Here is a 26,571-nt window from a genome sequence, read left to right on the forward strand (position 1 = left end):
TCCAGCGTCTGCTTACTCCCACGCTGTCGGCAGCAGGGGATGTGCCTCTGTTTGTTGGCATAGGGTTTTCTTGTTTGTCTCATATCAGCTCTTGGGGAGCTTGTTCTTGCTCTAGCATAGACTCATAGAATCATGGAACCACAGAACCATAGAATAATTTGGGTTGTAAGGGACTTTAAAGGTCATGAAGTTCCAAGCCCCTGCGCCATAGGCAGGGTTGCCAGTCACTAGACCAGGCTGTCCATAGTCCCATCCAACAAAATATCCAAAGCCCAAAGCTGGTACCAAGCTCTGTGCAAGGTTTCAGCCCACAGTGTATGGCTGTGGGGTACTTGGAAGTAAGATGCAAACCTCCCTTTCTTCCTGTGGTGCTCTTGGGAGTCCTGCCAATTGCTGGGCTTTATGCAGGGAACATTCTTTTCTTGGCATCTGCAAAGTCCCCTGGCCTAGGGAGTGAAGAGAGAATCAAACTGGAGGGATCTGTGCTGTTAAAGAATCATAGAATCATTAAGGTTGGAAAAGACCACTACAATCATCTAGTCCAATTGTCAACCCATCAACACCATGCTCACTTAACCATGTCCCTCAGTGCCACAGCTACACATTTCTTGAACGCCTCCCAGGACAGTGACTCCATTACCTCCCTGTGCAACCTGTTTCAATCCCTCACCACTCTTCCTGAGAATAAATTTCTCATAATATCCATTCTGAATTATGGATGACTCTGTCCCCTCTTTCCGATTTTCCTGCACATTCCCTCTTTGCAATGACTCCTGTAACATCTTCTCCCCTTTCTAATACTAAATTCCACTATTTCCATTCCTCCTTATCCATGGGGTGTAGCCCCCTCCTTAACCTTTAAAACCTGCCCTCCTGGTGCCATGCAAAGCTCAGATCCTGCAGTGCTATTCTGCTACAACTGATGTAACACTCATCCTCCCTTTCATGCAACACAGAAATCTGTCATGGCAAAACCAGAGCTGCTCCCACGTTGCTCCCTCCTACAGAAATGCTGTTCTTCGACTCACTGTAAAGCTGAGGAGCTCTTAGGAGCTTTATTAGGACCATTTTACGATTAGAGGTGAGAGCAAGGGAGTGGACGTTGCTCAGTGTATTGGTTGCTTGGCCAAAGCATGATTTGGTGTCAGCAAAGACTCAAGTCTCGCAGTCAGAAGCATGAGCTCAAACCCATCTGAAGGGATTCATGAGCCAGCAGTCTCATGTTCAAACATTAGGATCCCGGTGCTGCACAGGGTAGAGATTGCAGGGCCAGGACTTGTCCTCCAGAGCTGATCCCAACAGCAGGGTAAGATATAGAGTCCTGTGTCCTCAGGAAACCTCTAAAAGCAGTGGGTGAGAGCACTGGTGTGGGTGAGGAGGGCAGAGTAAATAAATGCTACAGCAGAGAGGAGAGCAAGGAGAAGGCTTGGAAATGTCCTCCACCCTAGAAAACCTGGGACAGCAGCTTATCTACTCCTTGCCCAGCTCCCAGCTGGATGTCAGCAGTGGTGACAAGGGAAGGCAGTGCTTTGCCCCTCTGCACAGTTTAAAAACCTCTCCAGGCTGCTTTGTTTCTCCTTTCCCCATGCTCAGAGTTTTTTGCTGTGTGAGGAAAAGCTGTCGTGCTGTTGGGCTGGATGTAACTGTGGATTGATGCTCCCCCCAGGGCTTGTCCACATTGTGGGACTGAAGGATTCAGAGGAAGAAAAGCTTGAAGAATTGCTGAGTTTTGGGAAATTTAATTTCCCAAAATACCCACTATCACCAAGGCGTGGTACAGAAATTCAGTCCTGCCTGAGATCCTTTCCTGCTTCCAAGGAAACCAGCACAAATGGTGCTCAGCACATCCCAAGCATTACAGAAAAATGGCCCACTGGGTCTGGGCTGTCTCCTGCATGTGGTCTTGACATTGGTGAAAAATTCACCTCTGGAATTGTACTGACGAGCAAGCCCATGCCCTTGTCCTTGACTTATTTACTGGTGTAGATGTAGGCTCAAATCTCCTTTTTATTATCAGAACATTTCAGAGGGCACAACCATGTTGTGCAACCCAATTCCTGCACATGCAGTAATTGCATGTTTAGTATGGTGTATTGCATCCTCTCCTTCCTATCCATGTTTCTCTGGGGAAATGAGATGGAATGCTCCATCCCTGGAAGCTTTCAAAGCCAGGCTGGATGTGGTTCTGGGCAGCCTGGTCTAGTGGTTGGCAACCCTGCCTGTGGTAGAGGGGTTGAAAATAGTTGACGATTATGGTCCTTTTCAACCAGGCCATTCTATGATTCTATGAATGAATGGCATCAGAGTGGGATGTTGTCCCACAGTAGGAGTCCATGGCAGTGGAACACTGAAGATGTTGCAGCTGTGGAAGTGACACCAGATGGTAATGCCAGGTATGATGGATGGGTCAGTGGGGAAAGTTGTGCCTGGAGAATGAGAAGTGAGGTTTCGTCTTCAAAACAGGTATCCAGGGTTGAGCTTGTCCCAGAGACATTTTTATTAGCTTTTCCTTTGTCCCAGATCTCTTTTAGAATGAACAAAGAGTGCTCAGGCACTGGAACAAACTGTCCAGGGAGGTGGTGGAGTCACTGTCCCTGGAGGTTTTCGTGAACTATGGAGATGTGGTACTGAGGAACATGGTTTAGTGGATATGGAGGAGATGGGTTGGGGTTGGACTTCATGATCACAGTGATCTTTTTCAACTTTAATGATTCTGTGACTTTAAAGTTGGGTTTTTCTCCATGCTGGGGAGGCAGAAGATGGAAGAGAGCAGCTGTGAACAAAAGCAGTGCCTGATGCCAAGCACTGCGTTTACAGCTCAGAAATGGGAGGATGTTTCCCTGCCCCACGCAATCAGAAAGAGGGAAACTTCATAGAGCTTCTTTTCCCATCAGAGATCCTGCTTACTTTCCCTGCCCTGATCGTGCTTTGGGCTGCAAAGGAAAGCAGCAATTGCAGCTGCAGCAGCAAAATCCACCTCTTTACCATGCCAGTGATTTTGGGCATGCTTCTCAAATTCAGAATGAGTCAAAACCCAGTACCCAGTGTATACAGTCAAACTGGAACACGCTGTTCCAACTATGCCCTTTTCTTGGCAAGCAAAGTGGTGTCTACAAACCCAGGGTGGTTTTTCCACGCTGCTATTGCTCCCTGGCATGGTGTGGGTGGCTTTTTGTTCCCATGCCCTTCCCAGGCTGTCATCCATGAGGTTTTCAAAGCTTTTGTTTGTGCTATGTGACTGGTGAGCTGGGTTCTGGAGGGGCTGTTCCACCAATAGATGGCATGGACTGTGGCAAGAGAGCTGCTTTCCCCACAACTTTGAGCAGCAGGGATGGGGGTAAAGAACCAAAGCCTGGGAAGGCTGCAGTATGTTGCAAAGACAGACCAGTTCCTTTCCTTCCCTCTGCTTGACCACCAGTGAAAACATACATCATAAAACCATATTTTCTCCATGATAATAATAAAGTAAAATAAACCAACCACACACAGCTATGACTCTTCGGCTGATCCTCCTGGGAAAATACCCTCTTGCTTGCTCTGTTAGGCATACGATTGTGTTCCCAGATATCCTGCTGTTTGTTTCTCTACCCTTCTGAAAACACACTTTTCGGGTTGGGATGGTTTCAGCCAGGATGTTTCCTCCATCCACTGCTCCTCCACCTGCTGTGGGCTCACCTCTTGCAGAGACAGCCCTGCTCTCCTTGCTCTCCCTGTCTGCCTTTGAGGATGCGGTTGTGGAGGTTTCAGCATGGCTATTATCCAAGGTGTGACGAGTTTCTAGATGTAACAAGCACCTTTTTCTCACCATGCAACTGGAGTATTGACGCCTTGCTGGGTGAGCAGGACCGGGTCAGGAGAAAAACTGGAGCACCCTGATCTTCCCACGCATGTGCTGAATTTTTCCACTCTCAACTGAGTCTCACTTTCCACTCTTAGTTGGGTTCTCACCTGCAAGAAATCAGAACCAGAATTCCTAAAACAAATGAATTGAAGTCAGGTTGTCTATGGAGCTCATTACAGCTTTCCCCCAGATGGAGAAAGAAAGTTTTCTCATTTCACTCTCAGCTCTCATCTAACCATGGAAATTTTAGCTATCAGGTTGCACATTGCATAGCAGAAGATATTTCCAGCCCTGAAAGAACCATCACTCAAATCATTGGATGAGTCAAGCAAATTAAAAAAAAAAAAAAAAAAAAAAAAAAAAAAGAACAATTTTGCAAAGCCTGACTGTTTCCTTGCCTTCTGGGGAAGAAGGGGATGTGTGGCATGCTGGGTGCCTTAATAATGGGTAGATAAGGGAAATTATATTTCTGACAGAAGGTAAATGGACAAGTACATCATGACTTTCTGGTGTCCCTGTGGAGGCTCTCACAAGGCCAGTTACTACCACAGCTGTTTCACTGATGAGTTTCTCTCACATATCCCTAGAAGCTCCAAATGACTGTTCCCTGCACCACCACGTGACTCTAGGATCTTGAATTTTAGGAGGGCTGGACCTCCAGATATCCCACATTCAGGGGAATGCAATGGCAGAATTATCAGCTGAGCTGTGTTACAAGCGTAGCTTCAATAAACCTGTCCACAATAATGTCTCTCCAAACACAGTGGAGGCCAGTGGTGTCCTCCTTGAGAGAACTGGCATTAACTCCTTAGAGGGTTATTTTCCCTTCCAGCTCTTCTTCATCCCAATCATTCTTTCCATTGTCCTTTTCCTTCAGAGCCTACAGACTTCCAGTATCCCTCCTCCTGGCTACAGAGGTCTCACCATCAACATACACCTTGGCTCTGAATCCAAGAAGGATGATTCACATCCACAGCCTCTTTCCTTTACAAACAGGGTGGTAACCTCCAAATTGCTTGCAAGGAACAGTCTCATGTGAGGGCTGCTGATTGAGGTGTGCCCAAACTGTTTTGATAGTCTGATGGTATGGATAAGGCTGGGCTTGTGCCCTGTTTGCTACTCTGGATGTGATCCTTGAGCCAGGACATTGATGGGGATGTGAATCAGGATACTTGACCCCATCACTAAACTAGGTGATCTTAGTGGCCTTTTCCTACCTTTATGATTCTGTGTTTCTATGTCTGATGTGTCCCAAGCTGATGAGGATGAGTTATCTTTCATGACCTTGGAGGTTAAAGGCATGTGAGAAAATGGTTTTCATAGCTTCTTGGCTGGTAGCCATGGCCCCAGTAGGCTCATGTTCATAGAATCATAGAATCATAGACTGACCTGGGTTGGAAGGGATCTCAAAAATCATATAGTTCCAATCTCCCTGTTGTAAACAGAGTTATCATCATTAGCTCAGGCTGCCCAGTGCCCCACTCAACATGGCCTACAATGCTTCAAAGGATGGGGCATCCACAACTTTGAGCAACCTCTCGAGCCTCACTACTGTTATTCAGCTCTTGTGACCAATGGCAAAACTTTAGGTGACAGACAGCTGTCACACTGAGATAAAAGTCTACCAAATTCATATCGTTTTCAGCCAGACAAGGTGAATTTGGGCAAATCCTGTGCTTCCTAGCTGGAGGCTTGGTAGCCTCCACTAGCTACCATAAGTCTGCCTTAAGGAGCTCTGTCCTGTTTGGAGCCTACTTATTCTGTTTGGAGCTAGAATGAGAGGTAATGGCCTTAAAGTCCACCAGGAGGGGTTCATGCTGGTTGTCAGGAAAAATGCTTTCCCAAAGGAGTGATAGTGCACTGGGAAGGCTGTCCAGAGAAGTGGTGGAGTCCCCATCCCTGGAGACGTTCAAAAACCAAGGAGATGTGGCACTTGACTACATGGTTTAATGCTCGTGATGGTGAAGGGTCAATAGTTGGACCTGACAGTCTAAGTGGTATTTTCCAACACTAATGATTCTTTGATTCTACCAGTCAGATGCCTCTACACTTAACTGTTGCCACTGCAATTAAATATGGAGCCTTCCCTGACCCAGCAAGGAGGGAGGAGAGGACAAAACCTGACCAGCCTGATTCTATCTGGGGCTGAGCTGGACTGCTTGCCCTGCATGCTCCAGCTGCATGATTCAGGCATATCATGAGCACAGCTCATAACTTGTTCCTGTTCTTATTGTCCCACGATCTTTTCTCTCCCACATTCTGCAGTTTGCAACCGTGAGCTGAAATGAAGAATTTCTGTGATTGGAGCCATCCTCCAGAAAGAAAAAACGGATGAATCAGAGGGAACTGACAGTGAAACTTTCTTGGACCTTGACTTTTGTAACATATATCCGCTCCATCGTGCATTGAGAACACTCTTTGTCTATTTGCAGTTACATAAAAGGGGACAAGCTTTGCACAATGTGCTCCCAAGGTCTGGCACAAACACACGTGCTGACCACTGCCAAACACTAAGTGGGTTAAAGTTTCTTCCTTAAAACTCTGAGGCTCTGTTAGTTTTTCACACCCTCCATGGTACCATCAGGTTGGCGACCTCCTAGCCCACCTTCTGCTCCCCCCCACCCCGTCCCCTTTGTCTTCTACCTTTTTTTTTTTTTTTTTTTTTTTTTTTTCCCCTAGCTTTTTCCTCTCCTTGCTTTAAAAACTGAGCTTCAAGACATACTTGGCCCCTTTTGGTGGTATTGGTGGGAGCCCAGAGCCCTGGCAGTGGCCCTGAGCGTGACTGCAATAGCAACACCATGCAAGAAAAAAGCAGTTTGAGACATGGCCAGAACCTGGTCTGGGTCTGAAAGCTTTTGCAGTTTTCTCCTTCAGGATACAGGGGTAGGGGCTAGGTGATGCTCTAGTTGCCTTCTGCACCCAGGCTTTACAGGACTGCAGCTGAGATTTGTGGAGCTATAGAAAATGCTCCTCAGACCTAAAGTGATGTGGTTAATACCTAAGCAGCATCTGCACTTAACATGTGCACTGTGCACAGTGATTAAGTAATGCCACCATAGGGGACAAAGTGAAGGACCAATCCTTCCCTCCCATCCCATTCCTTCTGACCGTCTTTAATTATTTCCCCATTAGAGCTTTGTCTGTTCAATTTGATTTATTTTTGCTTTGTAACAATATTTTTCAACTCTCTCTCTCTTTCCAGTTCTGGTTGAAATATTAATCTTGTTTATTATTATTAGCCTTCCCTCTCTCTAATCTATTTAAATGCTTTCCTACATTTCTACTTCCTACAGCCCATTTCTCACTTGTAGATTTTCTGTTCTGCTGCACTGTGCTTTAACAGTGTCATTTATTTACTGCTCATTTATTTGTTTTAATTTCAAAGCCTTTCTCCTTTCTTGTTATGGTCTGTGTTCATGCATTGCTCCTTTCCTCCTGCTGAGGACAAGCATTTCTCTGCTTAGTTGGCTCCAAGACGGGCTGGATTAAGAACAATAATTCAATTTATTTTCTTTCTTTTGATTTCTTTTCTGGATTTTCAGTGTGGATGGAAAGTTTTTACTTTCTATTTCACTGCTAGCCAGCTGGAGGCTGGACATTGTAAGGAAAACAAACATGTGGACTAATACTTATCCTTCCTCCCCCTAACTCTCCAGCAGATCCTATTTCCTTCCTGATAGCATTCGTGCATGTATTTGTACAATGTCTGGTGCAGAGAGTATGGCTTTTTTGCAGATTATTTCCTAAGTATCACTGCTGCATTAGCAGTCATGTGGGACTCACACAGCCTTGCTAAAAGAAGAGATGATTAAAGATTCATGTTCAAGGTCAGGGCAAATCTAGAAAGAAGAATGGAGGACTCTGAAAATAGGATGCTTCCATCCTGCTACAGGCAAAGCAAAGAGAGATAGGCACCAGGGTTTGAAGGAATGAGGAATTGTACAAAAGAAGGACTGGAAACAAAAGACAAACCAAGATGCAATCTATATAGGATCCTGAACATATAGACTGTGAACCAAGGTGTTGGGGAGCAATGTAGGGAAAAGAAAAAACAATTGGATTCTTTTCATTCTGTTTCCGCACTCTCCATGACTTTTAAATCTTAGAATCATAGAATCATTAGGGTTGGAAAAGACCTCTAAGGCCATCTATTCCACTGCCCACTGTCTACCTACCAATATTACCCAATAAACCATGTTCCTAAACCCCAGAAGCAAATCTGTCTTGCTTCTGAACTCCACATGGTCTTTTCTCTCTCTGAAAGCTCCTGGTCTAATGAGATCTCCTCTTGATCAGCACGTATTTCATTTCTTTCTTATTTTCATTTCTGATCATTCCCAATTTAACTCCCACAGCTGTTCCCATTCTCTTTTGTCTCTGCTGCATCCTGAGCTATGTGGCAAGAGGTGACAGTGTGATTGTGAGAGCAGGGGGAGGGAGCCTGGATGGACTGAGGAGGTCACCAAGGACTGGAAAAACCTGATAGAATGCACACATAACAACAAGCATTGTCGCTTGGAAACCCCAAATGTTTCTGGAGGGCAGAGAAGCAGAGCAAACAAAGGCATTGGACCTCATTCCTGCTTGGGCCCTTGAGAACCTCAGTGACAGTCTCCAGGCACAAATAGTTGTACAGTGGGAATGCTACAGTACAGTGTTGGTGTTTTTCTGCTTAAAGTACTTTTCTCGGTACAAGTGTGTTAATTTTGAAGGACTCTGGGCAAGCCAGTGGAAATTCCAATATTTACCTATTCTCCCACTTTCATTATGACAGATATGAAGCTGTCCTACCATGGATGGAGGATGCCAGATGATTCCTATCATGAAAGCAGTGAGCCACACCAGACTGGCATGGATGCCTCAGCCTTGCTCTAAGTTTTGTGGCTCAACCCTATAGAGTAAGAAGGGACTCCCATGTCTGAATCATAAATTGTTCCTCCAATTAGCCCTGCAGATGTTGGAATAACAGATTGGATCTGAGTGAGAGGTAGAAGAAATTGCTGTGCGTGATGGGTTATTTCCTACGCACAAACACACCCAGCGCTGATTCCACATTATGGGCTGTCACTCCCCAAAACTTCAATTTGATGCAATCAGATGAAGTCAAAGCAAACACAGTCCCAGTATAAAACCTTTCGATGGTGCATCATCCCACACCGTGCAGGCTCTGAGGGTACAACAATCATGAAGGCTTTGCTTGTTGCCCTGCTGGTGGCAGTCCTGTGTGCCGAGCAAGGTAAGGTGGTACAGAGGCTGGGGCAGCCAGGTGGAGAGGATGGAAATGCCAGAAGAGAAGTTAGAGATAATACAAGAACAAGAGGATTTGACTGCTTTTGCTGCAATTTCTGAAGTCTTGGTAGTGCACTTTTTTCTTTGGTATTCCTTACTTCAAACAGTATTTAGTGAGGCTGAGTCTCTGCTTGAGCTGAGTCTCTGAGTCTCTGCTTGAGCTCTACCAAGGTGCTCATACCTCACAGAAGATGAGCTCACCACTTGTGTTTCCCTCACTCTTGAGTACTGTGCTCTGAGCATCTGAAGATACATACGTGAACTGAAAAATGCTAAGAGTTGAGTAGACCATCGAGCCTGTGAGAGTTTTTGGACAATGCTCTCAGCATAGGGTTTGATTTTTGGGTGGTCCTATGCAGAGCCAGAAGTTGGACTCAATGATCCTTGTGGGCCCCTTCCAACTCGAAATATTCTATGATTCTATGAATTAAGCTGGGCTCACAGTTTTGCCTTCAGTTTTCTTTTTCTTCCTGAATGAAACTGCTGGAGTTGCTGATAAAGATAACCGGGCTAATGTTGAGGCTTCATCTTCTGCCAGTGTTTCACTTTATTTCCCACAATGGCACTGCAATTAAGAAACTGGGTTGCTGGCAGATATTTGAAAACCCAAGAGCTCTTTGTTCACAGCTTTGATGAGCTTTCTTAAATGCCTCACAGTGAGCGTATTTGTAATGGGATCCACAATATGTTGTGCTTGGCCTCTTTCAAAAGCAGATACAAATATGACTTGATAACTGCCTTGAGATAACAAAAAAAAAACCCACAACAACAACAACAGTTGCTCTCCCTGCATGTTTATAATCCCAAGGAGTACTTCAAGCCTTTTTGCACTGCTAAGGCTATTTCTGTCTGCATTTGCAAAACTAGAGTTAATGGAGGGTGGAGGCCAAACACAGGCAAGACTTCACAACAACTACAGTGTTTTAAGTGGTTTCCTGTCTTACATTAGTGAAAGCATGAGTGCATTTCAGTTGCTTTTGCACATGCACTGGAATCTCAGCTCTGAAGAAATTGTTTTTGAATAGCTATGTGTGATTTATCAGAGGAACAGATCAAGGAGGACTACATGGAGTGAAAAATCTGGTAACATATGGGTCAAACAGCAAGTCTGGAATTGCTATTGCATGGTACGCAAAGGGTATCAATCCACAGCCTGAGTCAGGGGACCTCCAGAGAGGAAGGTGGGAGGCTTCATCCAAATGACAGAGAAGCACTCAGTGTTGATGTGTCAATTTAAAAGGAAGTTGAAAGAGCATCTGGATTGGTTTCAGAATAAGGTGATTCGTTGTTTGGTGAGGTTCCAAGCTCCAGATCTGTATGCAAGGCACCTGAGCTCTGTGCAGCAAAGAAAGTAGCTTTTTCTTCTCTTACCTGAGGGAGTTTGGGCATGAAATGGCTTTTTTTTCTCTTTTATAGTTGCTTCTGGAGTTGTCTAACCAAATGTTATGGGCACGTTCAAATTTAGGGATGTGTTTGAATCAACTGAGCAAGTGGGCTTCAGAGAATAGTGGAAGGAGATTACAAAAAACAGGTTCAAAATCAATTGAAAGGAGCTGCTCTGTGCAGAAATAAGGACGTGAAAAAGCCAAAAAGAGCTGAAGTAAGGAAACGTTTATCTAAATGAATACCCTCTCTGAGTTGGCAGTTCATCACCTTTGATCAGGAACCCTCAATCATTGAGGTTTTGCTGTGCAGGTTCTTGTGGTCACCATTCTGGAGGTGTTCAAGAAAAGGGGAGATGTGGGACTAAGTGGCATGGTTTAATGGACATGGTGAGGAAGGGTTGGTGATTGGATTTGATGATCTTAGTGGCCTTTTCCAACTTTTCTACGATTCTGTAATACTAACCATTGGTGGCAGTGGAGCAGGCTGTCTTTGATATCTGTTTGACTGCCTCCTACACCTCTGACCAGAAATGTAAGGAAAATGTCATGGGACTCTGAACAGGATAGGAACCATTTTTCCACTCCCAGCAATTGCGAACCAACCTCCAGGGAACGCAATGGCACGTGCCTGTGTTTTTTGCTTGGCCAGGTGTCAAGCTTGGAAATTTGAATCAATTTACAACAGTTTTGTTCAGAAATAGATATCCTTCCACCTCCTGTCATTGTAATAGCCCTTGCTGAGACCTGTTTATAATGTCACCGAGGACGTGCTGTTCGAGGCAATGGTAGAAATAATCGCTCCATTGTTCAGAGCAACCTCTCCCAGGGAACTCCCTTTAACGTGACTCTGCTTAGTAATTTATCCCACAGAGGTATCATAGGCTTTAATTAATTCGTGCCTGTACAATGTTTTGCAGATGCACTCTGAAAATACTAAAAAAACCCCTAAGCTCTCAGCTGAGAACAGCGCCAGTTTATCCTCTCCTTGCCCAAACTGTGCTATGCTAAACTGTACTGACTTCTCCTTCTGCCGATTGGATGCCAACCAGACCAGTATAAAACATGGGAGAGATGAAGCTTAGTCTGCAGGAAAAGTCACAGCAGAGCACTGCTGAGGCTGAAAAATGTGTTTTCGGATTTAATCACCAAAAATCTAAAGTAAAGAGAGAAAACTTGTTTTCTTCTGTTTGCTTGCCTTTTCAGCTTCATTAATCAAAACCAACCTCTTATTTCACTTGCCGTGAAGAAGCATTTGTAACACGTACTTTTTATTCTCCAATAAAGGACGTAGCTTTTGACACTTTCTTCCCAGGAGGGCATTGCTAAAACCACTGATGTGTGTCATGTATGCTCTATTCAGCTTCCTCCTTGTTTTGCTACGTATGCGAAAATGAGCACTCCAACTGGAACTGTCTTAAAACCTACAAGTGTGAAGACCATGAGAAATACTGTACAACCACATACAGTGCTGCTGATCTTGGTGAGTACTAGTAACACCTCAAGAACTATGTTTTTTGTCTCCAAGGACAGCGATGGGCAATTATTTCTTCAGGGCAGTAGTTGCTCTTGTTGGAAAGAGTTGATCACAAGGGCTTGAGGCTCACATCATATGATGTGGAACACAGATATTTTCATGAGCAGACCTCATGATCTGGAAGCTCATACCCATGCTTTGTGACATAGGATGGAAAGAGGTTAGTCATAAGGAATGTAGTTTTAGAAATTAAATATGCGTTGACAGTGATTTTTTGCTGTCCTGCATGAAGCATGGCATGGATTTCTATCAAGGTCTTTCTAGTGTTGTGCACTTGAGCCAGGTTGTGTGAACTCTCACCCAGTACTCATCAAATCTGCTGATCTCTGATATTCCTGCATTGCAAGTTAAATGCAGAGCATTATACTCCTCCCATTTTCCTCTGGTCAGGACTTGCAGGGGAATCTTACTTCACAACTCTCCTTTCTTGTCTGTTTTTCATCCAGGCAAAGACATGGGATATCGCATAACCAAGAAATGTTCTGCAGACTGTCCTGAGACCAACACAGACTTTGGCATCGTGGCCATTGCCACCAAGTGCTGCAAGACCTCCCTGTGCAATTTCAGTGGTGCCAACAGTGTGAAATTGAGCTATGCTGTGATGTTCCTGGGAACGGTCGCCAGTTTGATCTGCGTCATTAGGGCAGGACTGTGATGAGGGTTGAGGGTGGGAGAAGATGTGATGACCCAAAGGCCTACATATGCTCTTGCCAAATAGATTAAACAACATCTTTTGTCAAGTGTCTCCATCAAGGTCTATGCTATTCTGCTTTTTTTCCAACACTTCTTTTTCAGATCTGACCCACAAAATGGCATGGCAGTATAGCTCCCTTTTTTTTTTTTTCCCTGATTGTTTTGTACTAATTTTCCCTGAGAAAGCTATTTTGTTTGCACATATGTGACAATTGTCAGACCAAATAAAGATTTATGTTATTCTAGAGTGTGTTTGATATATCCACACTAAGCTCAGCCTGAGAAAACAGCTCTGCCAGAAAGGGCTGCAGCTTGAATCTCTACATCACATCAAATTCCTTTTATTTTTTTAGTGTCTGGGAGTACTCTCTTGGCTGCCTTTCTTCATTGACTCAATTGCATCCAGCAGCTCAAGAAAGACACTCCATAAAGCCACATGTTCTGCCTGATCACTCAGAGCTGATGAATGAAGGTGTCAATGTGGAAAGGTCAAAGCCATCTGTGTTGTTCCCACTGCAAGCTGGCACTTGTAGCAGCAGAGAGAACTGCTTTGTGCCTACAGGCACTTGGGAGTGGGGGCTTGGCAAGTTGCACTCTTGGCAGTGCTAACAAGTCTTCATGTGATCGCTGCAATGTGGATGATTTCACCTCTTAAATGGGTCTAAGTACTTTCTCAAGATGCTGGGGATGTTCAAGATAAGGACGGTGCTTTAGTGTTCTCCTCATTGAGAGGTGGCCTCTGTGCCAGCTTGGAGAAGATGATGGTTGGGTACTTTAGGAAAAATTTCTCCTCTGAAAGCATGGTGAGATATTGGCACGGGCTGCCCAGAGAAATACTGGAGTCACCACCCCTGGGGGTTTTCCAGAAACATGGAGATGTGGCACTGAGGGACATGGTATAGTGGACATGATGGGAATGGGTTGAAGATTGGACTTGATGATCCTAGAGGTCTTGTGCAGCCTTCACGATTCTATGATTCTAAATGATTGCTCATGACAACGGGATGTGAATTGGGCAGAAAGAGCTTGGAGAGGTGCTGATGCCTGATCAGATGGGGTGATCTCTTTCACTGCTTTTGAGGCTTGGGAATGAGAGAGATGGAGATCCCAGAAGAGTTCTTGGAGAGCAAAGCTCTAAGATAATGGAGATGGTCAAAGGACCTGCATTCCTGGAGCAAGAAGGTGCATAATTCCTGGTGGAACACCATGCAGGAGCTACATTTTAGGAAAGCTTAAGTAAAAGTAACACCTGGAAAAAACTCCTGTTTGCAGCCCAGCTGGGTTAGGGAGTTCTGCTCCATCAGTGCTCGAGGCAAACTGCTAAGGGCATGAACTTCTACAGCACAGTGAGAAACCACAGTGCTGGCTGAAGGCTGTGAAAGGCTTAGTCACTCTGTAAAGATTTATTTTCTGGGCAACGAGGGTGTCGTGGCATTCCTTGAAATATGAGATGGACCAGCTGAAATGTTGTGGCATTTCTTTTTGGAAAGAGAAAAAGAAACTTGGCTTTTGTGCTTCTCTTTAATTGCTTTCACCATCACTTTTCCTGTATACTAACCGCATTCATTTCTGAAATTATTCTTAAGGCTTTGGGCCAACTGGAAGATCTATAAACAACATCTGAATTAGGCACCATGATTAACTTTAAAATTCATCTTTCATTTCATGAAAAAATAAATGTTTTCACCAAAATAAAGAAATTATTCATCCTTCTCCTGTGGCGACCTCAACTAGATTTAGAACAAGATAAGTAAAACAAGACGAGCAAAAGACACATCCCCCTCACTCTCATTTAAATCCCTTGTTTCTCTTTCCAAAATGTTCTGGAATTTCATAACATCTAAACACTTGTAAGCTGTAATATTCTCTTCTCTTTTGCCTGGGTCCATCTGGTGACCTCTTTCTATCCGCTTGGATTCTTTTCAATCTATTTCACCTGGTATTGATAAGAGTTGAAGATAGCATTAACATCAGAGACGCACATGGGGCCAGTTACAGGAGCATACAAAAACCCTGCAGTACCTCTTTAAAAAATACATTCTCTCCATCTCCAGATCTCAGCAGCTTGCAGGAGACAAGACATATTTTGGTTTTTGCTTAGATGAAACTACAAGGGAGGGAAGAAAAAAAGTGCCTGGCAGATCTGCTATTTCTGTACCTGTTAATGGATGCTGCTGGCTGAAATAAAACTGAATGTGGGCTGCCTCTGCAGTGCAATGTACAGGCTGCAGAATGACATTGCCTGGTGGCTGGAGCACCCTTCTCTGCTGTTACCTCGAATAGTCTGCAGTAAAAGTTCATTTGCCAATAAAGATGTATGAAATCTCTTCTGGATTGGAGATAACAAACTATTTCAAGGAAAAGAGAGCTGCAGTCCCTGGTATGAAGGGTGCAAGCTTCTATTTTCTTCCTGCCTGGTACATTACGAAGGCATTGGCTTTCCAAGGCCAAACAACACTCCTCCTTTGAGCTTTCTTGGTTAATTGCTGCCTCTGTTCCAGCTGAGTTTCATGCCCTACCGATTGAGAAAGCAGAAATTTCCTCACCTTAGTCACGTAAGTTTCCATACTAGGAATATTTCTACATTCAATTTACAAGACACTGGAAAGACTTACAACACCTGAAGAACTGGACATGCCTTTTCAATGAGATAATGATTGGAGGTGGGTCCTACTGGAAGCTCAACTATCTAGTGGGAGGTGGAAATCTAAGCAGTTTTGAGACCAAGAAAAAAAGAAAATACAACAGATGGAGAGCAGCAAGGGGCAGAGTCCCTGACAGAAGCCTGGGGCACACAGGTTGCTCTGAGTGTCACGTGCAAAGGGCCCAGCTGGATCATTTTTGGGACTGTGCCTCCATCCCAATGGTTAGATGGCAGAAAGACAACAGTGGGAGGAAAAGGCAACAGAGATGAGAAGAAAATGAAGAATGATCTGATTTTGTACAGGGAGAGAGGTTGAAACGTGGTAAAAATGGAGGAATAAAGAGCACCGTATAGAAACCCAAGGGAGTATTTCTGTCAGGCGTCTAGAATAATACTGGTTGGCTATCACTCTTTTTTTCTGAAGACTTAATGAGTTGAGAACATTGATCAGGCAGCCCCTCACTCTCCATGATTTCAGTGTTTTGTCTGCTGTTGTTTTTTTTCTCCCTGACATTTGTTTTTTCGCAATTCGTGAGAAAATTCACAGCTTGCTCAATGTGATGGGGGTGGATGTTATTTTTATTTTCTAATTTAGGTGGTCATTTTCATTGCCTAGTGGAATTTATTTTCCAATAAGAGAATGTCTTCCCTCATATAAAATATCCACTTTTTTGAACAGAAACATTTAGGATTTTGAACAGCAGTATTGAAAAGACTCACAGAAAATTATATCTGGTCCCCTATGAAATGCAGTGGAAGGAGATTGCTCTTGTGATCTAGCTGTATTGAGAATCCTGAGAGACATTTTGAAGACGTTTCAATCCCAATTTCAATTTCAAATTCAATCCATTTCCATATGCATTAAAACAGTGTGTGAGGATGGGATCCTGGAGGATGCAGCCTTTGCTGAGAGCCTGGAAAGGCGAGCGCTCTCTTCTCACATGGACTCTGTTTTGTTTTCGTGTGCTGCTCTTCCTCCACTTATCCAGAATTAGAAACTGTTTCTTACTTGGTACCAGATGAGTAAACCAGATTGTGAAATAACTCAGAAAAGAACTGGGGGGGGGGGGGGGTAGGAGAGAACATACGCTTGTTTAGATTTCCAACAAAGCATATTTCCCCATACAAGCACTGACACGTTACTCTCAATCACTCATCATCTGACACACTGCAACACCATAGTTATTATCCTAGCACAAAAGCAAACACTGCAGAGGTATAAAAACTGCCCCGCGTGCGCTCTGCTTATTTTGGAGGCTGCGAGAACTATAAAGGATGAAGGCTTCTCTTCTTGTCGTGCTCGTTGTTGCCCTGTGCACGGAGAGCGGTGAGTCGCCAAGGGTTGTTTGGTGCGAGCAAAAGGCCAGAGCTGGGGCAAGTCTTTGACATTGCAGGCTGAGGAAAGGATTTTGCAGCACAAATGGTAATGCTGAAGCTCATTATGCTCTATTCCATTCTTCAGGATAAGAACAGCCGATCCTTTCTGTGGGCTGCTGCTTTCCTACCAGGAGAAGTCACAGAACCACAGAACCATTTGAGTTGGAAGGGATCTTTAAAGGTCACCTAGTCCAACTCCCCTGCAATGAACAGGGACATATACAGCTAGATCAGATGCTTAGAGCCTGGTCCCAGCTGAAATGATGCTGAGGAGCTGAAGTGGGGGTTGAGATACTCTCACACCTGACACCTTCCAACCCACTCCAACATTTGGAGTGGCTCTATGTAGAGATCTGCGAGCCAGGAGTCTCAGTGGAGCTCCATGAGAAGGGGACTTAATTGAGGATTATACAGAACTGGAAGTGGTAATATAGAATCATTGGCAATACGGAATCATTGAATCATAGAATCGTTTGAGTTGAAAGGGACCTTTAAAAGTCATCTAGTCCAGTTCCCCTGCAATGAACGGGGACACCTACAGCTCTGTCAGAGTGCTTAGAGCCCTCTCGAGCCTGACAAATATTTCCAACAAGGCTGCAAATTTGACCTATAAGAAAATATAGCCTGACTTTTTTTTTTCTTGCTTATTTATTGTTTGCAATTGCAAACCTTAATCACCTAACTTGATAGAGATGTTTGTGCTGCAAGAAGATGCAGCTCTGTCTCCCATCTCTTTCCTGCAACTCCTTTGTCAGTGCTTATCCCAGGTTTGGGATGGAGACACAGGGTCCGTCCTCATTCTGATAACTTTTCCTTTTTAATCTGAACATCCCTCTGACTACTTCAGGGGAAATATTTGATTTTGCCAGCTCAGATGGCTTTTGCCCCATTCTAAACCTAGAATAAATCTAATCTTTCTCTGACTCAGTTGTAGAGCTAGAGAATACCTGCAAATTACCATCAATTTTAGTCCCCACCTAGCAGAGCACTAAGACTCATAGTTAATTTGAAGCTGTAAACGTTTATACTATGGGACTTCACAGGCTTTAAACTTGGCATGTACTCAATGGGGTTGAGAAACTCAAGGGCAATAAAGCCAATCCCTTCCTGCAGCTTATCAACTATAATCATATTTTTTAAAAAGATCACATAATGAGATGGCAAACTCACTAAAGGAGTTGATGAAAATTAAAACATAGGCAGCATCACTTTGCTGTGCAATGTAGCCAGAAGGCTGGTAGCTGTTACAATTAATCTCAAACTTGAATGATTTTAACGGTGCAAATTCTGCATCTGCCAGAACCTGTACTTTCTAATGCCTTACAAATGTTGTTTATCCATGTGGCTCAAATTATTCACATGACAATCTTCATTGTAGAATACTCCATTTCATTTAGAGCAGAGATCATTCTTGCTAGATGGGAAGGTTACCTTCAAGGTAGCCACATGCCTCCAGAGTCATCTTTAGTAGAATCATAGAATACCCTGAGTTGGAAGGGACCCATAGGGATCATCAAGCCCAACTCCTCATTCCACACAGGGCCACCCAAAAATCAGTAAATACATATTGGGAGAGAAACCTTACAAAAGGGTAGTTGGCAAAATCGCTTGCTTTCTCCCTCCCATGGCAACAGGACTCTTAAATTACTAGCATTGTCAATCTGGGATGAAACAAGATTTGGGCATCCAACAAGCTCCACAGTTTCCTGCATAGATCCAGAAAGTTTCTCTTCATTGTGATTAAAGCACAAAATGTATAACATGTCTAGAAAACCGAGACTGAGGACTCTGCTCTAGTGTATGGCTATCAAGGTGGAAAGGGTGGTTCCCAGTGGGGTGGAGCAGATATGTGCCTGGTTGCGAGTTGCACAAGAGAAGTGAGCAAGGCAACACAAGTGTTGAGCTTGGGAAAGGAGAGAGATGCTATCTAAGACACTGCAAGCCCAGCTACCCAAATTTTGTGTCCTCTGCTAGGTGCTCGTCATCAAGAGATAAAAGGAGGGTAGAATATGTGAGGACTAGAGGCCACAAGAGGAAAGTGAAGGTCAGCGCTGAGTGGCTATGGGAAGGGAAAACGGGTTGTTAGCTGCAGTATGGTGAGGAAGCAGCTTCCACAGAGGCAGAGACAGATGGATACTTCTTCCCTAAAATTCATTTTTGTGGTTTCCTATGAGATACAGTGCATGCTCCGCTCACTTGGGTTAATGGTAGGAAGTGGAGATTCTGTTTGGGTCAGACAGATTTATTTGACCCCTGTTTGGCTCGAACAAGGGCAGAAATGCAGTTAGGACATTGCTGGCAAAGGTACCAAGAAGGGCAAAGGATCTTGGGCAAGAGAGAAGAAGGATGGAGGAAAAGAAGAGCAGGGAAACAAAGCTAAGGGAGATTGCTGGCACAAGAATAAGATGGATATTAACTGGTCACAGACAGGGATAGCCTGAGAATGAGAAGAATGAGACTAATCCCCTTTGGGTGGCATTACTGCAGGAGTGTTTGCTCCAGATAAACAGATGAGCAGGAAATTCCTGTTATCATGCAGAGAAACCTTCCCTAAGGATCTCTTTGCCATGAATGACTGCTTTAGCTTACTTGAGCACAAGCTGTTTTCATTCATTCCTATTAGCACAACACTTTGCAGATGCACTGTGTTACAGATGTACCAAATTTGTAGTATTAGTGAGTCTTTACCCTTGGACAGCTAAAAAAGGAATGTGCTGCAGCTGAGGAGCTGGTTTGCTGAGTCATGTCATCCACAGAGCCAGGATTGCTTCCCAGTGCAGGAAAGTTCCAAGAATGAATTCATCAGATGCAAGCATCCCTCTTCCCACTAAACACTGAGGTGGAGAGCTACATGGCCTGTCTCTTATTTGAGATAGGTTGTGGGAGCATGAGGAAAAAAATCACACTCAGTATGACCAGGGGACTTACTCTCAAATCTCTCTTCCTTTTAGTATTCAAGATTTTTAAAAGAATTCAGTGTTGGTCCACCTGTCTGTTCTGAGAAAGGATGTATAGGCCAGGACTTTTCAGATAACTTGACAGGGATACAAAAGAGAGTGGACAGGAATCAGCTGGTTTCTTTTCATAAAACAGCTATTAGCCAGCAAAAAGAGATGGGGAGAGGTGTTAGAAACTGGGTTAGAAAGAGACCACAAAAGCCACATGCTTCTAGTAGTAGTAGACTGGGGAACTCTTTCGAACAAATGTTTGTGATGCAAGAAGTTTAAATGGATTCAAGTGAGACTCAAGTATCCAGAAGGAATGTCCCTAGAAGATTACTAAATAAGCAAACCACAAGAATTAGAACTTAAAGCAATTTTGGTCCCAAAGAGCAATTTTGGTCCAAATTTGGATGCCTCCTGTGACTGTTGACAGATCTTCAGTCTGGACTAGCACCGCCAGTTTTGTGTTCCTATGAATATTTCTAGAGATGAGTGATGGATGTTTGTGTGCTTCTCTTGCAGCTTTCTCCTTGACATGTTTCTCGTGCAAAGATGCAACTTCCAACATACACTGTCTCAGTACAATCACGTGTGCTGACCATGAGAAGTACTGTCTAACGACATATTCTACTAAGGGATTCGGTGAGTGTGAAGCTTTTTCTAGGTCTCTCTTGACAAAAGAGGTTCAAGATTAGGCTGACTACAGGTGCCCTCCCATCAGGAGATGTGACAGAAGAGTTAGAAGGATCATGTCACAAAGACATCAAATATTACTTCAGGTGTGAACTCAGCTAATTCATTTCTGTCACAATATATCATAACAATGCGTGTAAAACACACCCAGGAGAGGGAAATAATGGAAAAGAGAAGATTTATTTGCACAACAACCTTGTCTAATCTGTAGATATATCGGCAGTGTTGGAACTAGAAAAGACCAGGTGCTGTGGAAGGGACAAAGCCAAGGCAAGATGATGACGACATCTTCATAGAATTGTGGAACCACAGAGAATCATAGAATGGCTTGGATCAGAAGGGACCTCAAAGATCATCTAGTTCCAACACCCTTCCATAGATATGTTTGCCAACTGCTAAATCAGGCACTAAACCTGGGCCCTATCCAACCTGGCTTTGAACATTTCCAGAAATGTGGCAATCTTGTACTAAACAAATGCATTAGAACTCTGAATTCATGCTTCAGGTTCCATTCAGCTGGGCCTGAACATGGCATAGGAGACTTAAAGTCAAGGGATGGTCACCATAGGTTACCTATAAACAAATAAATGATGCAGTGTGCCAAAGCCCAAAGGAAAACCATCAGCATTCAGTATAGAACAGTACATTCCCCAGTGCATATTGTGCAGATATTTTATCACTTATTAAAAAAACCTGACTTTTCCCCTTGTTCTCTCTCTCCCACCTCAGGCGATGACCGTCAGCAAAGTATTACCAAGAGATGTGCTGCATTTTGCCCAACAATTGACCTGAATATAGGGATTGCAGGTGTTGCCACTAACTGCTGCCAGACTTCCTTGTGCAACATCAGTGGGGCCAGCAGTGTGAAAACCAGTTACACCATGATAGCTGTGGGTGTCTTGGCCAGTCTTGCCTGCATCCTCCGCCTTGGGTTCTAAATGGGATGGGAGGAAAGGGGCTACGTGGCCTTGCACTGCAAGAGTTCAGTATCTCATCTGTACAGAAGTTTCTGCCAGGGTGAATGCCATCTTGTCTCTTCAACCTGGTGTGTCACATCCCATCAGTAAATATTTTTACTCTTTCCATGCTCTGACGGCCATGCACAAGAGCATGACCCTACCTCAGAATGGTGTTTGGAACACCATGTATGCTCTTTACCATACACAGAGTACCATACAGGCACCATCTCTCCTACTTTGTAACTCCATGCATTTTTCCCCTTCATTTTGGCCCTACCATTCTCCTGTGCCATTTTTCCCTTTATACCATTTTCTCCCGTTTGATATTAGATTTGTTAAACAGAAACTGGGCACAATAAAGTATTATTTTAGTCTGTTGTGTGAGTGTGTGGTATGGCATATAGGGTGCAGTGGTTGGGTGCACCCACATTACCAGCAACAAGTTTGTCTGCAAGTTGAATGGAAATAACACTGAAATATATTCCATTCACTTTGCATTCACTCTGGGAAGCCTCCTCTAAGGTTTTCCTTCAATGTGTTGTTTTCTTTTCTTTCTTTTTTTTTTTTTTTTTGTATTGGTAGAAGTGTCATTTTGTAAGTCTATTTCAGAGTAAACTCAATTCTATTTAACTTGCTTTCAATTTCTCTTCTGGGTCAGCTGGCAGAAAGTAAATGGCTGCTGAGCTCTTCAGCAGGCAAACAGAGGGGACAAGGTAGGACTGAAAATGAAGAGATCTCGAGCATTAAATTTTTCTTAAAATGATTTAAGAAATCACTTCTTCTAGTAGAAGTTGCTTTATAAGCATTACGGATTATCTTGAAAAGAAAGAAAAGTAACTAGAGTGGTGCTTAAAGGAAACTCATCAGAAAAAAACAGGTGGTTTCTACCCTGTGTGTGCTGGAGTGTTTAACAAATATTAACTCTGAGGACAAATCTCTTATGTTTGCTAGTCAAGTTTTCTACCTGTGCTAAAATTGAAGGAACTTATTCCCCTTTGGTGACCTTCCTTGTGGATAATAGCTGTGAATAAGAGAGTTGCTCACTGAAACTCTTTCAGAGTGAATCACTCAATGCTGAAATGCTTTCTCCTGAGCTGGAGAAGCTTTCCATTAGGATTACTCCATCAAAGATCTCCCAGGGTAATTAGCTGGGTGCAGCTCACCCAGCTGGTTCTGTCTCCATAGACTCACCACACAGGGAGAGCAGCTGTACATGTTGCTCACTCAATTGGGACTTGCTGGGAACAGAGGAATGGCAATAGTGAGAAATATCTGGATCTTTATAACAGGTTTGCAAAGGAAATGTGGTCTTACAGCCCCAGCTTACTCAACCTGCTCCTGTCCCTTTTTGTCCATCCTTCCTCCCTTCCGTATCTGACTACATACTCTCTAGCTATTTCCTAGTCTTCCTTCTTCATCCAATGCCAGCCTGGACTTTGCTTCCAATATTTATTTTCTATCTAGAGATTCATCTCACTTTTTTTTTTTCTCCTTGGTGCAAATCCAAGGTTGGCCAAGGATAATTCATCTTTAGCCATAAGAGTCTTTGCTGTTCCTATGTTTTCTACTGCACTGCCATTCTTCAACTGAGCTGGCTCCTGCCTTCTATCCAATCTACTGCCTTCACCTTTCTTTCCCTCCTGCTAAATTTAAAGATACTTCTGTGGCATACACATCTGAACATCTTGAACAAGTCAAGAACTTCTGTGACCACACTCTGCCCTCAAATGGCCATGCTCTGCCCCCAAACCTGATCATATGGTTGTGAAAATCAGACTGAAGTAGTCTCCAGTCTTTGCTATCCCCAGCCTTAGGATTTCTTAGGGACAAAGTTAGTTGGCACAGGCCAAGATCAGCCTGGGACAGTAATAGTGACTGCACTGATTACAGGACATGTCTTGTCCTGGTGAACTTGGGAATATAAACCTGTTCTTGACATCAAGGTTTAAAAGAAGGTAGTGTTCTATGCTACCTGAGCTTGGAAGGTGTCTCTGTTTTGGGTTCAGAGGAAGGCTGGGACCTGAAAGAAAAATGTGTGGGCAAAAGATCTGAAGTCACATCACAGAGCCTGCTTCTGCCATGCAGGACTTCATGCAAGATTGCATTTTTGATGGGTTAGTGCTTGGACTAGATGATCATAGTGGTCTTTTCAATCTTAATGATTCTACAATTCTATGATCTATGTTCTGCTTATGGCTGTTGCATGGAGGAGTTATGGACAGCACTGGGAAGCCAGAATCCTGTCCCAAAGGGAGCAGCTCCATTTGTGGGCCCCAGCCTGCCTTCATCTCACTTTGTTTCTTCCTGCTCTTTACTATGAGATTGGTAAGGTGCTGGAACAGGCTGCCCAGAGAGGTTGTGGATGCCCCATCCCTGGAGGTGTTCAAGGCCAGGTTGGATGGAGCCCTGGGCAGCCTGGTCTAGTATTAAATGTGGAGGTTGGTGGCCCTGCCTGTGATAGGGGGTTGGAGATTTACGATCCTTGAGGTCCTTTCCAACCCAGGCCATTCTGTGATTGTGTGATTCTGTGACCCCAAATGTTTTACATTCTGTGTTGCCCAACAACACAACCCATCAGGACTGACCTACATCTCATGTTACATAAAATGTTCCTTATCTGGAGATGGGAGCAGCAATTGCCCTGAGGCACAGGAGGTCCTTCCATAGTAAAGCCTTCTTGGCAATAGCTCTTGTATAACAGGAGACTCCTCTCTGCTAGCCTGCCTGAGAAATCCTGATTTCTTCCATGCCTAATTTCATATCTCCACCCAGGGTTTCTATTTGGCTACAGTGACTACACACTCTTCCCATGGGAGCACCAATCTGCCCTGCAGACATTTGAGATGCCTTGAGGGTTCTTGGGAAGACTGGTGCCTCACTCAAATAGCTGGGATCGCTCCTGGTGGAATTGGCTCTCTCTACATGGATTACATAAAAGCTCGGTTTACAGTGCTCTCAGTTACAATGCCAGGATCTGAATCAGACAAGGAGACCTTGCCCTGACTAAATCAGGCATGTGTAGGACGTGATTTGACTTGGCCCTTGTTTTCCCTCAACTCAAGGCTTTATTGCCATTGATACGGAAATTTCTATGCTGCCTTCTGCTCTCCTTGAATGTGTTGTCCCTATTTTTCCCTCACAATGTCAGTTTTCTTCCCTTATTTGTGCAGATCAGATCGGCAAGCACACCAGGGACAAAGAAGGATACAAGGTGGGTGTGTAAGATCAGAGTAAGGTCTTCAAAGGGTCTAAAATGCTTCTGAAAACCATGACAGGTGTCAAAACCAACCCTTTTTCAAAATTAGCTTTAGCTCTATTGACATATAGACTACTCATAGCACCATTCTGAGGTCCATTTTAGATTTCCCAAATGGGTATCGATGAGATCATTCTACAGAGGTGACTCAGCCTCCATAGTTATTTTGATCTTCCTCAATCTTTCTTCCCACTTGGTGCCCCTGATTGGCCAGCTTCAGGCCTTCCTCCAGGCTAAGGTCAGCAGGAGATGCTCGCTTCCCCATTCTGTGTGCTTAATTGTTGTCTCTGACTGCTGTGAGTTTTGTAATCTGTCCTCTTGGGAAATAAGGAATCATTGTGACTTAGTCACTGGGCTGCAAATTAGTTCTCTCTAAATGCTGGGAAGAGAGCATGCTCCAGCATTGTAATAAGCCCAGGGAATAGCAAAGACTTTAATGTCTTGAGAACAGCTCCCAAATAACTGTTTGACATACAGCAGTTTCCTACTCAATTTTCTCTTCTTAAACTCAGTACACACTTCTTGGCAGTTCTTAGCTGCACTTGATGACTAATAAGCTAGATCTGATAAAAGGAGTGAGCCAAAATCCTATTTCATTAAAGTTCATGTAGAAACAAATGGATGTTGGCAAGATTTGCATGATGGGGTTGAAGTATTAAGTCCTGAACAGTAGACCTCAAATCAAAGCTGACCTCTAAGTGAATCTCACAACCCAGCGTTACATATCATCAGCATCTGATCATTAGTGAAATATGTATGATAATTAGTGAAATGTGTATCTTGGACAAAACATCTCGTTAGCCAAAGATGTAGCTTAGATAAAGCACTATGAGAATGAATTAACCTTTCCTTGCTTAGAAGCAGTGTCAAGGCCAACTAGTACAAAAACTTCCTTAGTTTCTCCTTGAGCCCTGGCCAGGCTTTAAGTGCAATCCAAAGGAAAAAATGAAACCAGATGTTTCCGCCTGTCATGTAATCTTTTTTGTGCAACAATACAAAAGATGGACCCTCTTCTAGCGAAGCTGGAGACCTTGCCTACAAGTGGAAACCCTGAGTATTGCTACCGTCATGTAGTAATGGTTAGATGCACTGCCTTGATCTTTATTATTCTGGCTGTATCCTTTCACTTATTATCCAATTGCTTTAAATTTAAGCAGAAGTAAACACACTTCTTTAACGTGGCATCTGTGACATTTGTGCTGACCCTATCCACTGGCAAAACAAGGGTCTGTGGCAATAAATAGAGCAATCTTTCACATGTGGGGAAAAGGTGAAGAAATACACAGAACAAAAGTCTATGGGATAATTAATAGGAGAAAAACAAAGGGGAAATGGTTGCTTCCTTTTATCCTCATTGCAAAATAACAGCAGAAAGAGACACCCACTAATTATGAACAACAACCTGTTTATAAGACACAATAAACTTGATTGCCTCCTGCAAAGCAAAAGGTTTAATCTGATCTTTACCAGCACGTCCCCTGTGAAGCTGACAAATCTCCAACACCATGATAAGAGATGAGTATTTTGACATTGGTCTTGATTAACTCTGGAATTCACCACCTGGCTATGCCATTGCTGGAGCAGTATTGGAAAAGCCTGCAAAGTGTCAGTATGTCATGAGGATAAGGAAATCATCCAGCGTTAAACGATTGAGACACGAAGGAAACAACACCTTATGTCGCAAAGGCCAATAAAATACTCTACTGATGGCTACTACAAAAAACACCAGCTGTACTATTCCATAATTGTCAGAAAAAGGGGGTTTTGACAACTTGTTCTTTTGTGCGTTCTGCTCCCTGCTGTGCAGGACAAGTCTCACCTCGGAGGAACACTAAAGTAGAAGCACGAGCTCTTACAAGAAACATCCTATTTCCCAGAATGTCAGAAGATGATCTTAAGAAATTCAGAGGAGAGACACACAGAGGAATAGAGAGAAAATGATTTATTTAAGAAGAGAG

At 43.7% G+C, this 26,571-nt stretch overlaps 2 protein-coding genes across 2 annotated transcripts; both read left to right on the forward strand.

Annotated features, from left to right (window-relative positions):
* The first annotated feature begins 9,025 nt into the window (after window positions 1–9,025).
* Window positions 9,026–12,704, forward strand: LOC125690496 (lymphocyte antigen 6E-like). The gene is made up of 3 exons (XM_048938886.1): window positions 9,026–9,077; window positions 11,876–11,995; window positions 12,496–12,704. The coding sequence occupies exons 1-3, from the start codon at window positions 9,026–9,028 to the stop codon at window positions 12,702–12,704; spliced, it is 381 nt and encodes a 126-aa protein (XP_048794843.1).
* Window positions 12,705–16,608: 3,904 nt separating this feature from the next.
* Window positions 16,609–21,404, forward strand: LOC125690494 (lymphocyte antigen 6E-like). The gene is made up of 3 exons (XM_048938884.1): window positions 16,609–16,713; window positions 20,228–20,347; window positions 21,128–21,404. The coding sequence occupies exons 1-3, from the start codon at window positions 16,662–16,664 to the stop codon at window positions 21,334–21,336; spliced, it is 381 nt and encodes a 126-aa protein (XP_048794841.1). The 5' UTR covers window positions 16,609–16,661; the 3' UTR covers window positions 21,337–21,404.
* Window positions 21,405–26,571: the final 5,167 nt, after the last annotated feature.

Source organism: Lagopus muta, chromosome 3, assembly GCF_023343835.1.
Source record: "Lagopus muta isolate bLagMut1 chromosome 3, bLagMut1 primary, whole genome shotgun sequence".
Classification (NCBI taxonomy): Eukaryota; Metazoa; Chordata; class Aves; order Galliformes; family Phasianidae; genus Lagopus; species Lagopus muta.